The sequence below is a fragment of the Ursus maritimus genome, unplaced genomic scaffold, assembly GCF_017311325.1.
Source record: "Ursus maritimus isolate PB19 unplaced genomic scaffold, ASM1731132v1 scaffold_12, whole genome shotgun sequence".
NCBI classification, from domain to species: domain Eukaryota; kingdom Metazoa; phylum Chordata; class Mammalia; order Carnivora; family Ursidae; genus Ursus; species Ursus maritimus.
In genome coordinates, this window is record NW_024423564.1 from 22,397,231 (window position 1) to 22,414,740 (window position 17,510).

The 17,510-nt window shown below is 37.6% G+C and overlaps 1 protein-coding gene across 1 annotated transcript in view; it reads left to right on the plus strand.

Annotated features, from left to right (window-relative positions):
- PLPPR5 (phospholipid phosphatase related 5) overlaps positions 1-17,432 on the plus strand; it is a 111,858-nt gene extending 94,426 nt beyond the window's left edge. Inside the window, exons 7-10 of the mRNA XM_040626730.1 lie at positions 11,567-11,724; positions 13,513-13,640; positions 13,929-13,980; positions 17,136-17,432. Coding sequence (XP_040482664.1) covers positions 11,567-11,724; positions 13,513-13,640; positions 13,929-13,980; positions 17,136-17,432 — 635 coding nt within the window. The remainder of the gene's footprint in view (positions 1-11,566; positions 11,725-13,512; positions 13,641-13,928; positions 13,981-17,135) is intronic.
- Positions 17,433-17,510: the final 78 nt, after the last annotated feature.

Sequence of the window (17,510 nt, forward strand, 5' to 3'; positions counted from 1 at the left end):
AGGGTTGACTAGATATAAGGTAAAATTAAGATATATACTAAAACATAGATGATATTTCTCAGTGAAATTTCTGAATTTCAATACTGAAGAAAGAGTCCTATAAATTCTGTGGGAGATGTTATTATTGTTCCCAATTATTAACTTCCCCCGTCCTTAGGCAGAGTAACCTTTCTGCTCCAGTTATTTTGGATGGTCAGTAACATGTGAATGAACCTGATTTATGCCCCATCAATCAGAAACTTGTAGAGACATCAAGAGTTTTTGCCAACTTTATTACTCCTAGGCCCTTTTGCAGGAATAGTCCATGTTCCAGATAGGGGCTGCTCCCTCAGCCTGTACCCAAGAATGGGAATACATGTGAAGCAGAAGAGCACCCAGCCACTAGGCTGGAGCAGATCTGTCGAACCTGACCACCAACATGTGGCATGAGGGAGAAATACTTATTTGTTTTTGGAAGCCACTGCGCTTTTCAGGTTATAATACGGTATACCTAGTGAAAACTAACACACATGCCAAGACAGAAACAGTAGTCACCTACTCCAGACTGACAGCATACTGGCCTCAGACCTCTATCTCCATAAAGGTAGATGCCAGAATAGAAAGCAGTAATGTCTTCAGAGTTTTCAAAGAAAAAAATTGTGACAGAATTTTATTCCCACCGCAAAGGTCATTTAAGTATTAAGATAACCATAAAATATCAGATATGCAAGAATTCAGGAATTATGTTACTCATGAAATATTACCAGAAGACGTTTACCAGCTACCTGAGCAATACACCAATATCTGGAGCTTTCAAAGATTTTATTTATTTGTTAGAGAGAGAGAGAGAGAGGCAAGCAGAGGGAGAAGCAGGCTCCCCACTGAGCAAGTAGCCCAGTGTGTGACTCGATCCCAGGACCCTGTGATCATGACCTGAGCCAAAGGCAGACACTTAACTGACTGAGCTATCCAAGTATCCTGATCTGGAGCTTTCAAATTGGCAAAGTCATGATATGAATGAATTGGCAGAGAGAATGGAAACCATTTACATAAAGAATTAATTAGAATTGGCTATGGCAAATACAGTAACAAAAACAGAAAAATTATACAATTTATTTAAAGAGAAGATATGTAAAAAAGAAAATAATACAATAATGACAAAATGAGACAGACATCCTAGATAATACCAACAAACATAAATTTATGATAATTTCTGGATTTTATAAAGGAGAGACTCAGTATCGCTGTTTTGTTTTTGACATTGCTAACTAGAAAAATATAGGTTGAAGCATTTTTAAAAGTTATCAAAAGTAATTAAAAACAACCTATAAAAGTCCAGTAACAAACTACAAAATATCAGCAACACGTGTGTCAAAAGGTTGATATCTGTACTATATGAAACACCCTAATTGGAAAAATGGGCAAAGTTCATAAATATGCAAATTATTAGAGATCAAATGCAAATGAGAAATAAATATACGGAGAGTATTCTCTGTCACCTTTTTCCCCTTTTTTCCTTTTTTTTCCTTTTTCTTTTATGGAGGTATAATTGACATAAAACATCGTAGTACATTCAGGTGTACAACACAATGATTTGATACTTGCATATATCCCAAAATGATCACCACAATGAGTTAACCCGTCACCATGTAGTTACAATTTTTTTTCTTATGATGAAGACATTATTTATAGTCATCATACTGTGTATTATGTCCTTGTGACTTATTTTATAGCTAGAAGTTTGTACCTTTTGACTCCCTTCACCCATTTTGCCCATCCACCACCCCTTGCCTCTGGCAATTACTGATTTGTTCTCTGTATCTATGAGTTTTGTTTTGGTTTTTCATATTCCACCTTTAAGTGAGATCCCGTGGTATCTGTCTGTCTTTGTATAACTTATGTTACTTAACATAGTGCCCTTAAGGTCCATCCATAACTGTTGCAAATGGCAAGATTTCTTTCTTATTTACGGTTAGATAATAGTCTGTTGTATATATATTTAGCACATCTTTTTTATCCATTCATCCATCAATGAAAATTTAGTTTGTTTCCGTATCTTTGTAAATAATGCTGCAGTGAACATGGGAGTACATATACCTTTTTAAGTTATAGTGTTTTCATTTCAGATAAATACCTAGAAGGGGAATTGCTGGATCATATGGTAGTTCAATTTTTAATTTTTTGAGGAACCTTTATACTGTTTTCCCTAGTGGCTGCACCAATTCACATTCCCACCAACAGCGCACAAGTGTTCTTGTTTCTCCACATCTTTGCCAGCACTTGTTATTTCTAGTCTTTTGATATTAGCCATTCTAATGGGTGTGAAGTGATAGCTCTTTGTGGTTTTGATTAGAATTTCCCAGACTCTTAGTGATGTTGAGCATCTTTTCATGTACTGTTGGCCATCTGTATGTCTTCTTTGAAAAAATAAAATTCAGATTTTCTGGCCATTTTTTTCATCAGATTCTGTTTTTGCTGTGGAGTTGAATGATTTCTTTACATATTTTGGATATTAACCTCTTATCTGATAATATGATTTGCAAATATTTTCTCCCATTCAGTAGGTTGCCTTTTTGTTTTATCGATGGTTTCTTTTGCTGTGCAGAACCTTTTTAGTTTGATTTGTTCTACTTATTTATGTTTGCTTTTGTTGGTTTTGCTCTTGGAGTCAGATCCAAAAAATCCCCACCAAGATCTGTGTCAAGCAGGAGCTTACTGCCTAGGAGTTTCATGGTTTGGGGTCTTACATTCAACTCTTACATCCATTTGAGTTAATTTTTGTGTATGGTGTAATATATTGATCCTGTTTCATTCTTTACATGTGGCCGTCCAGTTTTGACAACACTATTTCTGAAGAGACTCTCCTTTATTGTATATTTTTGCCTCCTTTGTCTTAAATGAATTGACCATATGTTCATGAGTTTATTTCTGAGCTCTCCATATTCTATTGATATATGTAACTGTTTTTATGCCAATACCATACTTTCTGATTACCATAGTTTTTTAATATAGTTTGAAATCAGAGAGTGTGATACCTCCAGCTTTGTTCTTTCTCAAGAGTGCTTTGGCTATTCAGAATCTTGTGTTTCCATACAAATTTTGGGATTGTTTGTTCTGTTCCTGTGAAAACTGCCATTGTAATTTTGATAAGGGGGTGCCTGGGTGGTTCAGTCGGTTAAGCATCTGCCTTCTGCTCAGATCATGATCTCAGGGTCCTGGGATTGGGCCCCATGGCAGGCTCCCTGTTCAGCAGGGAGTCTGCTTCTTCCTCTCCTGATGCCCCTCTCCCTCTACTTGTGCTCTCTCTCTCTCTCAAATAAATAAATAAAATCTTTTTAAAAAAAGAATGTTGGTAAGGACTGCATTGAATCTGGAAATCGCTTTGGGTAGTATGGGCATTTTAACAGTATTGATCTTCCAATCCATGAACGTGGAATATCCTTCCATTTATTTGTTTTTTTCAGTTTCTTTCATCAGTGTCTTATGGTTTTCAGTGTACAAGTCTTTCCCTCCTTGATTAATTTTAACTCCAGGTATTGTATTCTTTTTGATACAATTGTAAGTGTGATTGTTTCTTAACCTTTCTTTCTCATAGCTTGTTATTAATACATATTAATAGATTTTATAAAGGATATAGATATATATAATATAGAAATGCAATGGATTTCTGTATCTTGCAATCTTACTGAATTTGTTTATTAGTCCTAAGAGGTTTCTTGGTGGAGTCTTTAGGTTTTTCTATATGTAACATTATGTCATCTGCAAATAGTGAAAGTTTTACTTATTCCTTTCCATTTTGGATGCCTTTTACTTCTTTTTTATTTTTTTGCCTAATTGCTCTACCTAGGACTTCCCATACTATGTTGAATGAAAGTGGTCACAGTGGCATCCTTGCCTTGTTCCTCATCTTAGAGGAAAAGCTTTCAGCTTTTTTCCATTGAGTATGATGTTAGCTGTGGGCTTGTCATATATGGCCTTTATTGAAATACATTTGCTCTGTACCCACTTTGTTGAGAATTTTTAACATAAATTGATGTTGAATTTTGCCAAATACTTTTTACGTATCCATTGAGATGATGATATCATTTTTATCTTTCATTTTGTTAATGTGGTATATCACACTAATTGACTTGTGGGTGTTTAACAGTCCTTGTGTCCCTGGAATAAAATCAACCTGATTGTGCTGAATTATTCTTGTAATGAGTTGTTAAATTTGGTTTGCTAAAATTTTGTTGAGGATTTTTGCATCTATGTTCATCAGGGATATTGACCTATAATTTTCTTTTCCCGTGGTATCCTTTTTGGTTTGGGTATCACAGTGTAATGCTGGCTTTGTAAAATATGTTTGGAAGTGTTCTTCCCTCTTCTATTTTTTTGGAGTTTGAGAAGAATTGGTATTAACTCTTTTTAAAATGTTTGGTAGAATTCACCCATGAAGCTTTCTGGCCCTAGACTTTTGTTTTGGGGGAGGAAAGAAGATTACTGATTTAATCTCCTTACTAGTAAGATTTTCTATTTCTTCATCTTTCAGTCTTGGAACACTGTAAGTTTCTGGGAATTTTTCCATTTACTCTAGGCTGTTCAATTTATTGGTGTATAATTGTTCATAGAAGTCACTTAAGATCCATTGTATTTTTGTGGTATCAGTTGTAACGTTTCTCTCACTTCTGATTTTAATTATTTGAGCCCTCTCCTTTTTTTCTTGATGACTCTAGCTAAAGGTTTGTTGATATTGTTTATCTTTTCAAAGTTTTTGTCACTTTTGATGAAAATTCATGAAGAATTTTTATGGGATGCTTACAAAGTTGGTTCTCACCCTGTAAGCAATGGGGAACCATTAAGGAGTTTAAGAAAGGAAGTGGAATGTTTAGAATGGAGAATGAATTAAAGGAGAATAAGACTGGAGCAAAACAAAAGCCAATCTGGGAGGTTATTGTAAAAATCCAGATAAATGATAAAGATGACATAGACTAGATCTCAATACAGCCCTGTCATGTCATCTTGGCTGACCAGGCATCCTTTGGCAAAGACTGATTTAGTCAGATGCTGATTCTGATCCAAGGAGTTGCCTCAGTCTGTTCAGGCTGCTACACAAAGTGCCATAGACTGGGGCCATCAACAATAGAAATTTATTTCTCAAAGATCTGGCAGCTGGGAAGTTCAAGATCAAGATGTCAGCAAACTTAGTGCTTGGTGAGGGCCTGTTTCCAGTGTCCTCATATGACAGAAGGAGTGAGGGAGCTCTCTGGGGTCTTTTTTATAAGGACACTAATCCCATTGATGAGGGCCCCTGCCCTCATGACCTAATCACCACCCCCCTCCCCCAAGCCCTTACTTTCAAACAGCATCACATTGGGAATTAGGTTTCAACATGAATTTGGGGAGGACATAAACATTCAGTCTATGGCAGGGGTTATCTAACTATGCCAAAGATTTACAGTGGAAAAGGGCTAACTGCTAGCCAGGCTGTCACTAAGAAAACTGTCCCCTTACCCCCACCCCCAGAAACATGCTGACCTTTCATCTGTGTCATTGCCTGTTATCTCCTCAGAGATTTATTTTGTCTATAACTAATGAACAAGGAGTACATTGACATTCCTTCCAGGGATCCTCCTGGGTCAAGTTGCATTCATCACAACAGCAAAGCACTGAACACTTTTGTCCTTTTCTTCTCTCTTTCCCTCTGCTTATTCTCACTCTAAGGCAAAATGCTGGCATTCAGATTTGCATAGGTAAGCATATGCAAATAATAATGTGTGCATATGCATTATTGATTTTAACTTATGCTATACAGAAAATCTAAGGAAAGGAATACTTTAACAAAAGAACAAAAAAAATTCTTAAATAAATATGAAGATAGGAGGGATTTGATAGAAAGTGGTGTATTTCTAATAGATCTAAGAATTTGTATCTACAGTTTTATTAAGGCAGTTAAGCCACTATAATCACTTATAGCTAATTTGGGATAATTTTGAGACTTAACTTAGTGAATATAACCAGGTATAAAAGATGCTTTTTGAGAAAATAATTGTTTCTATCTAAACCTAGGCATTATTTTTTCCTGGGTTTACATGATCTAATCAAGTGAATCAAAGGGAATTCCCTTCTGCCAACAACAGGAAAGGGAAGACAAGGATAGGGATAATTTACAAGATTACAGTTTTGTATTTTAGGTAAGGGACTTTTCACCAACCTGTAGCACCCGAGAAGTTCATAGTGTAAAAGCACACCCCAATTAACAGAAGTATCACCTAAATGAAAGTGGTAAGCAGTGATGTCAGTTCCAAAAATCTAGAAATGTCATAATGAGTGTGTATTATTACAGATGGAAATTACCATCTTTAATCCCCATGGCTACTGCAAAGGAAAATAATATGCATAGAAAAATCCTAAGGGAATTCACAATGACCCAGAGAAGAATATGCTTTGACCTTTATATTTACTGTTTTGCAGATTATAAAATCACAAGGGTCAAGGAGAAGCCTGAGCTGAAATTAAGGTAGAGTGGGGGTGGGGGCAGGAGATGGAGAATGGAGAGCCAAGCTTTTGAAGCTGGAAATCCTGAGTTTGAAACCTTTTTTGGCTACATAATAACTAGGTGGGATTAAACAAATTACTCCTCCTTACCTGAAAAACTGGTACAATAATGATTCCTTTGTCGGGTAACTGTTGGAATTAACAGATCACGAATAAACTTCTTGGCACATTGTAGGTGTGTTAGTTCCCTCCTGCAACAATATGATTCCCTTAATAGGATTTTCATCTTATCTCAGACTAGGAAACCCCAATAGATATATTTCAAGGACATAAAAGTTTATACAGATTGTCTATGTCATACATAGCACATGTGGCAGAAAATATTCTAGTATAAAATGTTGCATACATTAGTGTCATAGCAATAGCAAAACAATCCTGTGGTTTCTTGCCAAGACAAATACGATTATACATCACTGTGCGCTCTGTGATAAATTCCTTGGAGGTCTCAGAATGCTGTGCGTGAATAACTACGGCAATCTATTTAAGATTTAGTTGCTTTTCTATAATGCAGATCTTTGTTTTACAAAACTGCTGAACTGTAATACAAATGTTATATAGGACTTTGTCAAAACAACTTTATTAGTGATCAGATACTGGAAGAGTTAGTGGAACTAAATATATTCGTATGTTAGGCATTTTTTCCGCAGTCTAAGCTTTGAGCACTTATGAAAAATATTTGAAGTAAATGAGTGTTTACATGCTGCACTCTGTTCTCATTTGTTAAAGTTAATTTTGCTTAAAAAAAAAAGTCAGTTGAGAATGGAAGCTTAAAAATTCCAACATTTTAGGTTAGAAAAACTAGCGCATTCTGTTATTATTTTGCCGTATGTCATTTTTCCTATTTATGCTCCCATATATTTAGTATTTATTTTTCCACACTATTTATAATCATAATATACTACACAAAGAATAAAAGCCAGATTCTTTTTTCAGCTATCTAAATGGCCTTTTATAAAAGCATCTTTTCAGTAAATTACTTTTGAGTATAAACATGCTTCATCTCATTTTTGTGAATAAATATAGGGTTGATGACTGCATCTTTAAATTATGTGATTCTTGCAGTCATCAGTTAAGGAGAGACTAAAACAATGATGGATTGAAAAATCATTCCTGATGCACACACAATTAGTTACCCATTCACTCCCCTCTTGTCTCAGACTTGTTCCTGAACGGTGCGCTGTCCTAGAGACACTTACAGAGGAGGCCTTCAAAGTCAATCAGGAGCACCATGACACTAGGAACATATTTGGTAGAGAAAATGTAAAATTTTATTTTATTAAAACTAGGAAAATAAACAATGAACTCATTCACAGTCTTATGAAGCAACCATAATTTTTCATTGTTTCTATTAAAGAAACAAGTAATTTGTGTATATTGTTTAAAATGTGAAAGTCTGGCAAGCAAAACAGACGTAGATGAAAAATATCCATATCCCACCACAGTAATCACTGGGCACTTTTTCTTTTTCTTCCTTTTTTAAAAAAGATGTATTTATTTATTTATTTGAGAGAGGGTGTGCACATGCGCGGGGGCGGGGGTTGGAATCTCAAGCAGACTCTTCACTGAGTGCAGAGCCCATTGCCTCAGCCCCAAGCCATTCTCCATCTCAGGTGATCATGACCTAACCCGAAATCAAGAGTCGGACACTCAACTGACTGAGGCACCCAGGTGCCCCTGGAAGCACTTCTTAAGCAGCCTTGATGACCCCTTAATGAGTGTATGTGTGGATTTTTGTATAGTACAGGATCTTCCTGGATGTTCTTTTCTGTAGCCTGCTTTTGCTCGGACAACAGTGTATCAAAGATATGGTTACAGATCAATAAATACAATACTTATAACAAGCATAAGAGTAAAAGCTAATCTTTAGGAGAGCTTAATATGTGCCTGCAATGAACTTCACACATAAAATATTTTATTTATTTATTTTTGATTTTTTTAAAGATTTTACTGATTTTTTTGAGACAGAGCAAGAGAGAGCACGAGCTGCAGGGGAGGGGCAGAGGGAGGAAGAAGCAGACTCCCCATTGAGCAGGGAGCCCGATTTGGTGCTCTATCCCAGGACCCTGAGATCATGACCTGAGCCGAAGGCAGATGCTTAACCAACTGAGGCCACCCAGGCGCCCTCATTTTATTTTTTACAGAAACTATTTGAGTTTATCTTACTATTTCTGTTTTACAGAGAAAGAGACATAGAAAGGTTAAGTAACTTGCCCAAGGTCACACACCTGGTATGAGTTCTGAAATAAGAACACAGAATTGTCTTTTCTGTTTTCCATTTCCATGTCCAAATATGTTTCGTATTTATCACTTCAGAGCTTAAACTCATAATCACTATGCTATATGATATTACACAATTACATTGAAAAAGTTCTAATTCATATAAATTAAACATTACCTTTGTTAGGCATAGAGGATTCTTTCCACTTCGATTTCCTATAATTATAAACAATATTAGGGTAAAAATTTCTAAAGCAGTATCTTTGCAAGTTCTATTAATAATTTATTTAAGATATATTCATAGAAGTGGAAATGTTGAAAAAACAAGGGTGAGTGCTCTTCAGGTTATTGGTGTGATTCATATCTTTATGTCCTCTCCAACATTGGAGAATATTATTTTTAATGATCTTCACCAGTCTTATAGGTTAAAAATAAATGTAGTACCTCATTTAATTTGTATCTTTTAAATATCCTTCAATACATTTATTTTATATTTTTCTTTTGAAACAATGAAATATTGAAGCAATAATTCAATAATTGACAAACCAAACTCTAGTGCCACTTGGCCTTTAGACTTAATTCATATTGTAGCTAATGGCCTCAATATTTTGGGGGGTGGGTATTAAACGCATTCTTTACATTCTATAAAATTCTCTTTTTTTTAGCATACGGTTTTATGAGTTTTGTCAAGTACATGCCATCATATAATCATCACCATAATCAAGTTATAGAACATTTCCATCACCCTAAAAAGTTCCTTCCTTTCCCTTGATGGTCCAACTCTTCCTTGAAGCCCAAACTCCTGCAAACGCTCATCTGTTTTCTGTTCCTATAGTTTTGCCTTTCCCAGAATGTTGTATAAATGGACTCCCACAGTATGTAGCCTTTCGAGTCCGACTTCTTTCACTTGGTGTAATGCATTTGAGATTCATTCATGTTATAACCTACATTGGTAGGGTTTTTTTTTCCTTTTTATTGCTGAGTAGTATTCTGTCATATGTATGTACCACAATTTTTTAATCCATTTTCCAATTGAAGGACATTTGAGTTTTTCACAATTATGAATAAAGCTGATATAAAATTCATGTACCGGTTTTTGTGTACATACATATTTTCCTGAATCTTGGATAAATACCTAGGAATAGGGATCGTGGTTTTATGGTAAACGTGTATTTACCTTTACCAAAATTTTCCAAGGTATCTGTGTCATGGCTCACGGTGCTTATGGTTTTGAACGGTTCTGAAATGAATCTTGATGTAGCTCATCTAAATTTTTACCTTCTGTTGAAAATACACAAGTTTTATTTATTTATTTATTTACTTGTTTATTTTAAATGTTTATCTTTTTTTTTTTCAAATTTGTATTTAAATTCTAGCTAGTTAACATATAGTGTAATGTTGGTTCCAGGAGTAGAATTTAGTGATTCATCACTTACATATAACACCCAGTGACCAACACAACATGTGCCCAAAAAAGGGAAGTTTTAAAATGAGTTTTGATCAGCTCCTGGTTATACAAGAATTTGTCGTGCACTTGATCCATTACCCACATCCTCTGATTCTTCTGTCAAGTAGCAGTGGGGTGCTTAGTTCGCAAATGTAAAGCATTTTAAGAAGTTAAAGAGCAATGAAATACACAGGAATCCAATTACTTAGGTAGATTAAAATACCAGTATAACACAAGTCCTGGGTACAATTTATGGAAGAGTTCCCTTTCTTATCATCATTTGTTATATATAGTATATATAGTATAATATATATATTATACATATGTAATATATATATTATACATATATTATATATAGTATATATTTTTATTTTTATATATACACTCTATGTATATACTATATATATATTTCATAATATATATAGTATATATATTTTATTTGTAATTAGATTTGTAATATATGAGCTATGGAACAAATACCAAATAAGAAGCACTATGGTGCATTTCCCAGGGTTCATGAGCTTACAGTCTAGTGGAGAGATCAATAATCTCATAAGCCAATATGGAACGGGATGGTGATGGTTATGCTGGGGGAGGGCATAAAGGGAGACCTACCCGAACTTAGCAATGCTTGCAGCAGCCTCTGAAGGGACATCCGAAGGACCGTTAGCCAAGGGAGGGGGAGAGAGAATGTTCCAGATGGAGGAAGCAGCTTGCGTGAAGATTTTGTGGCAGCAGAGATAAGAGCACAGAGGCGAGAAACTTGGGGGTGCCATTAAAGAGTGTTCAGGTGAGGTCCAGAACGAGGGTAAAGAAATAGAATTGAGAAGGGGCAAGAGGGACTGGAGCAGATGAACAGATTAGTGGTTGGGAAATTTCAAAAATGGTTAAAGAAACTTTGTAGTACGTAGGAGGTAGGACGGGAGGTAAATTGGGGTTTTACGTTTCTGATGTCGTCGGTGTCTGGGAATGTAGTCGTGAATGTGTGCTACAAGCGTGGTGGACAGGTCATGAGAGTTAGGGAGGTTAAGGAACCACAGATAGAGAACATGGATACCCACCAAGTACACAAATCCATTAATATTACTAGACTCACACGGAGCTTCATGTTGTGCTGGGAAACTTTGAGTTCCAGTAAAACCGAGTCTTTGCTGTGGATGTCAACACCTTTATGCACAGTGACGCTCTAAGCAAGGAATATAATGTGCAGTGATTCCCAGAAATTTTTGAACACAATGATTTTATTTTGGGAAGAGTCGTTCAGGATTACTGCTTTCTAAGGCAGTGCTCTTTTTACCAGAGGAATGGTAGCATTTTTAAAAAGACTTTATTTTATACACCTGACAGTGTTTACATTGCTAACCAATCACTTTACTACTCCTTTAGGCAGTGCTTCTCAGATTGGTGTACAAGGGAATCCGTTGCTTACAGCATTTGCACCCAGTGCGCATTTCTGCGATACGAGCCCGGAGACTCGGATCCAGGAGGCCTCGGCAAGCTTGGGCCTCGGGATCTGTAGCGTATTAGCCACTCAGGTGACGTGGGTACGGGGCCAGCAGTTGGCCTGCATCCAGCTGGGCCTGCAGACCTTTCGAAACAGTTTTCAATATTGACTACACGTTAGAGTCATCTGGAGAGCCTTTAAGACTTCCATTGACCAGGCCAGGCCTCAGACCGATTAAATCCAAGTCCCTGGTGTTGTGTCAGTGTTTTTTTAAAGCCCCCAGGTGACCCCAGCATGCAGCCAAGATTGAGAACTTGTGCTCCTAAACAGCCACGTAGAAAGACTTAAATCCGGGGCTCCTCGGGACTTGGAAATACTTCATAAGATCTATAGCTAACGCTCCCTTAAAAGCCCGGCCCGCCTCTGGTTTAATTAGCTTATCAGTGAAAGCCGCCGAGAGAGTTCTCTTTTCTCTAGAGACCTACGATTCTCTCACAACGAAGCTTTTAGCCCCTGTCTCCAAATAGCACAAAAAAGAAATTCCTGAGCTAATGTCAGTCTCTGAACTGAACAGAGAACCACGGTAAAGGAAGACTTGGTTCAAAACAATCTTCTTTCCCAAGAGAAATTTGGGGTTTATCACATTTCAGCGTTTATGTCTTCATCTCCCCAAGTTCTTAAAACATGAAATTGTTGAACACGAATTTTTCAATCTGTTTCACAGCCTAAATTTGAAGTTCTCTAGTAATTTCTTCTCAGGCGGATCTAACATTGTTTCTCTCTCACTGAAACTACCTCCTACCAGGAGGAGCACTGAATGTGACAATGTAGGGTCCTAGGGCACACACTGCAAGCCTGACTCCTTTGACTCCTTCTCTCTCCTGCTCAGTTTGTCTTCCTCAAGGGACACAGGAACAAACAAAGGAAGCAAATAGCAAAATATAGAGGGCCGATATTTAGGAGTACGGCCTTCATCTAGCCTCCCCTGGTAAAATGTAGGCTGCCTGTCTACAGCTTCAAATCGTTATTAGAGGGTTCCTTATCCTACACTTGGTGCTAGACTTTTTCAGGCTTCAAAATCTTTCATATTTGAGGGGAAAATACTATGTATTCGGTTACACAAGCAGGGTCTTGGGCAGAGCTTTGTAATCAAAGATGAATATTTCTGCAGCACGATATAGAGGATAAATTACCTCACAGCAATTCGGGGTGGGTTTCGCCACCAGAAGAGTTTGCACCAATCTTACAAGAAACATTTGGTTTTACAGTTTGTATGGATGTTAGAACCGTAGACAATAGCATTGTGAAATTCCAACCAGTTATAAGGTACATACATTGATTTCTTTCTCTTTGTACTTTTTCCTTCTCTTTTTTCTTTTACTTTTTATCTTGCCCTACCTTTATAGACAATTATAGATGTTTGACTAGAGACAAGGACCTTGGTGCATATAATCTCACTAAATAAGAATCCATTGCCAAGAGATATTATTATTTCCATTTCACAGATGAGAAAGCGGAGGCTCTGAAAGGTTAAACTGCTTGTGAACATTTCAGTTGCTATGGAACCCACCTTCCATACTGACATTCATACTACCCGGCAGCAGCGTCCACTGTACTCCACAGCCTCCTTACCAATAGAGCCAAAGACAGAAATCACTGAATTGAAGACATTGTAGGCACAGATCTCCTTTTATGTTTCGGTTAAACACCTCAGCTGATTGCTGGCAACCTCCTATTAAAACACAAAAGCTGTTCATAGTCACCTTGAAAGAGAGAAACTGGAGTAGTATTTAACCTCAGCATCGAGAACTTTCAGTAAACTAGTCCTTTGTCCAAGTAAGTCCGTATTAAATAAGCATTTAAATAATGAATCAAACACATTTTGTAGGTGTCCCGAACGCAACCTATTGAGAATGGTCAAGAAGAAAATTCACAGGGAAGGTCCTTTAAAGACTGTCTCGCAAGGCTCTTCAGCTGGATACTGGGAAGAAGCCACTGCGAACGTCTTCGATTAAGGCAATAAACGTATGAGCGCCAGAGCGCACTGGTGTTGCAGTCGGGCTGCGAAGCTAAGCCAAATACAGAAAATGTCCTTCTGTGCAGGTTTCTAGTCCACCCAAGACTCTAAGTGCTTGATCGTTGTTACTGTTATTAGTTTACCTTTCAAATGTTTTTTAAATTTTTTTGATTTTTCACTTAACGGAAATTTGTCATTCCTCAACCAAATAGCCCTTAATAATAATGGCCTTTTTGTTTTCCTAGTTGAAGTGCTCTTTTTGCATCTCCCTTGTATTTTTTTTAAAGGGACATGGTGCGTGGCATGTCTTGTCAGGTGACAAGTCATTGCCGCATTGTTGTAAGTTGATGATAGTTTTGTTTTAAATAACATTTTTTAAAATAACAGTACAATTTCTACAAAGGGAAGTATAGGATAAATAGTAAAATAGAGACTTCTATGTAGAACTTAGAGCTTCAAAAATGGACATACTATATAAACATTAGAATTTACCAAATTTAAGAATCCAAAACTACTTTTCAGAAACAAGTACTCGTTTTTCCATGGGCCCTCTGCACTCAAGGACTGGATTCAGTATTTTGCACCCTGATTTGCTGTGGACTTGAATGAACACTTTCTCATGGATGTAGCACATTTTAATCTTCAACTCTTTGGGCTCGAGCTCTGCCATCTCTACTACAAGCCTCTGTATGTGTAGTTGCAAAAAGCAGTAATTGCACTGATCAATTATCTGACCACTTTCTTTGTGTGACTCTGGATTAAACTTCTATGCATGAGTTTTTAGTTGGCTTACTACATGTTTGCAGTATTATCTACTAATAGGATTTAGTATTGGGAGATGAAGAATTCAGCCAGATTAAAAAGAGAAACCTCTTGTTACCTGGTTTGCCTCATAAGAAGTCCATTACTCAAGACAGGTGACCTGAAAATAATAAATACAATGCTGGCTTTTTGTATTACTGAGAAAAATGCTGACGGGAAGTGAGCACTACCATAACTTCCTGCATAAGAATTACGTCATTTGTATATTTCAAATTATGCATTTACATATGTTGATAATGTAATTTTTATAACATAGAATCAGTGTCTTAGGGATGGTAAGAACCTTAAATAATTACCCTTGTTTTTTCTCTAGATTCCTTCAGGGGAAATCACCCCAATGCTAGAAGAGAACTAATCTTAGTTTTTAAATCTTCCTGAGATAAGTAATCTATCTCCCTCATTCTATGGTGTGGGTTCATTTGCTCTTAGACAGTGAAATTAATGAACAGATGGCCCCCGTGCTCTCTGTATACTCCTTTCATGTACTTAAAACCTATTATTAAATTTCCCCTTAACTTTCTCTTCCCTTTGTACAGTCACTTTAATGTTTTATTTTCATCTGTTTAATCTCTCTGCTAACGCCAACCTTAAATGATAAGCCCCGAGCAGAATTGTTCTAATTCCAGTCAAATAGAAAAAAAAATCATCTCAGAAGCTAAAACTTAAGTGTGATGTGAAACCAAAAGGGTGCTAATTGGAAAAAAGTGGGAGACTTGGGATCTAAAAATGGAGTCAATCTGGAAACGGCGGTTTAACTTGGTAATGACTTGGCATAATGGAAAGGGTAATATTGTCTGGACTCAACGGGTAATGAAAGGAAACCCTAGTGGCCACCGAAACATGACTTTAAACGCCCAGACTGACCCCAGTATTTCCTAGCACACTTAGAGTTACACACCCAATGCCTTATTTCTAGTGCCCTTATGTCCCTGTTCGGGACAGTCCCAATTTCAGTCTGTTGTCCACTGTGTATTATTAGCAACCCTCTTTCCTGGGTTAGATGATAACTTGCAGGTTGCCCTCCGGTCATTGCACATTCTTGGTCACTCTCTTCTGCTTGCACTTGTCTCTTGGCTTTTCCTCTGCTTCTGTCCTGCTTTGCATCAACTATTAGTGATTTGTTTCTGATACTTTCCCTGTTCTATGAAGGTCTTTTAATATTTCAGTTCTACCTTCGAAGGTGACGGTTGTCTCCTTCACTTAGGCTCATCTTCAGCAAATTTAATGAGCTATGTGGACACTTGATTATCTAGGTCAAGGGAACACTGACACTTAGGTCAGTGGCCTACAGGACACCATCTATTTTCTCTCTTTTTGTCTTCTTTCCTTTATATCTGTTGTCACTTTTTCACTCCTTCCCTACTCACCGCTGCCACTGACTGGTTACTCTTCAATTTATATCTTAACATCTTTCCAGCAACCACTATGTGCTAGGTCCTGTCCAGAGATATGACGCTCCTGCCAGGTTTGTACTGAAACACTGTGTATCGGGTTGTATTTTCTCAGTCCACAGGTTTCAAGTCCCTATGGGGCCACTGGAAATAAAATTATGATGTACTGTTTGCACAGTTCTGATGGCTTTTATTCTATCAAAGCACATCATAAAACTCTGACAATCTTTTTTTGTCCTAAAATCATGCTTGTGCTTTTGCAAGAGAAAATCAAGAAAACTCAGAGATGAGTTGCCGAGTTCCCCACATTTTTACCATGCGTTTTTAAAGTGAGAAATTACAGTTTCTACAGTGTTCTTGGTAGTTAGTGAAAAAGACAGTGTGTTCTGCTCACTACTGATTCCTTATGATACTGTTTTTCTCTAGGTTTCAGTGGGTCAGGCCTGGAAAATAATGCCGGTAGCACTAGTCAATGGTGTTCTTCTACTTCTGGGTTAATATGCCTAAATTCAGTGAAAATGAGTTTTCATTTCTTCACACACATTTTGTAGGTGTTTTAACTAGTTAAGACACTTTAACTTGAAAAAAACAACACACGTGGAAGAAATCTCATGGCGTCCATTCATTACATGAAATTCTATTCATGATGTTTTTGACTTATGAGGAGTCAATACAGAAACTACTAAGAAAAACACTTAAAGCAGGTAATCTGATGGTAAAATCCTTTTATAAGGCAGCTGTTGTGGGCTGGGGCTGTCAAGTATGTTACATCTTGACATAACCCTATATGTAGCATTATTAATTATGTCATATCAATTTTCCACTGCGGTATTTCAGTGGCCATGATTTGGCCTGCTGCATGTCTAACTCCATTTACATATCAGCCCTTCCAGAGGGTTTTTTGGTACATAGCTTTTTTGCTTTAAAGGAGGTGGAGGAGGAGGAGAAGGAGGAGGAAGAGGAGAAAGAGGAGAAAGCCCTGTAAGGCATCCTCTGATTGAATTAACAACAGAGATTGTGGTCTGTAGTCTGGATTCATGAATTCAAAACTGAAGTGTTTGGAGTGATGTCACCATGATGACAACACAGGTTGCTCCTGACTTTGCTCCCCCCAAAAGAAGAACAACTAAGACTGTTTAAGAACAAGGCACCACTGAGAGAATCCCAGAAGACAGGAGTGAGGCTGAAGCACCCCCCTGTGCCACAGAGACCGAGACAGACTGTACTACAAGCGTAAGGGAGGCAGCGACATGTTGGCCCTGTTGCCCCTTTTGACGGCAGCACAGCACCACCTGGAGAGCTCTCCCCCGAGCCTTCAGTTCCTCCAGTGAGCAAAGAGAACCCGAAAAGGACAAGCAGCTCCCCCTGGCATTGCAGGTGGTTTGTAGGAGTCCCTATCCTGATCTCACACCATGGAAATTGCAGGGAAATCGGCAGGCTCAATCACTGATGGAGAAGCGGGGAGGGGCTTGCAACAAGATCTTGGCAGACCGAATTCATACCTGCAATGACCAACTAGTTATCCCAACCAGCAGTTTTACTCATCCACGCGACCATATTGGGGTGCACTCTGACTAGGGAACTCGGCAGCGTGCGAATCTGCCTAATCCAGACCCTCAAACAAGGAGTTTTGCCAGCCCCGGAGCCTGGTTTCCC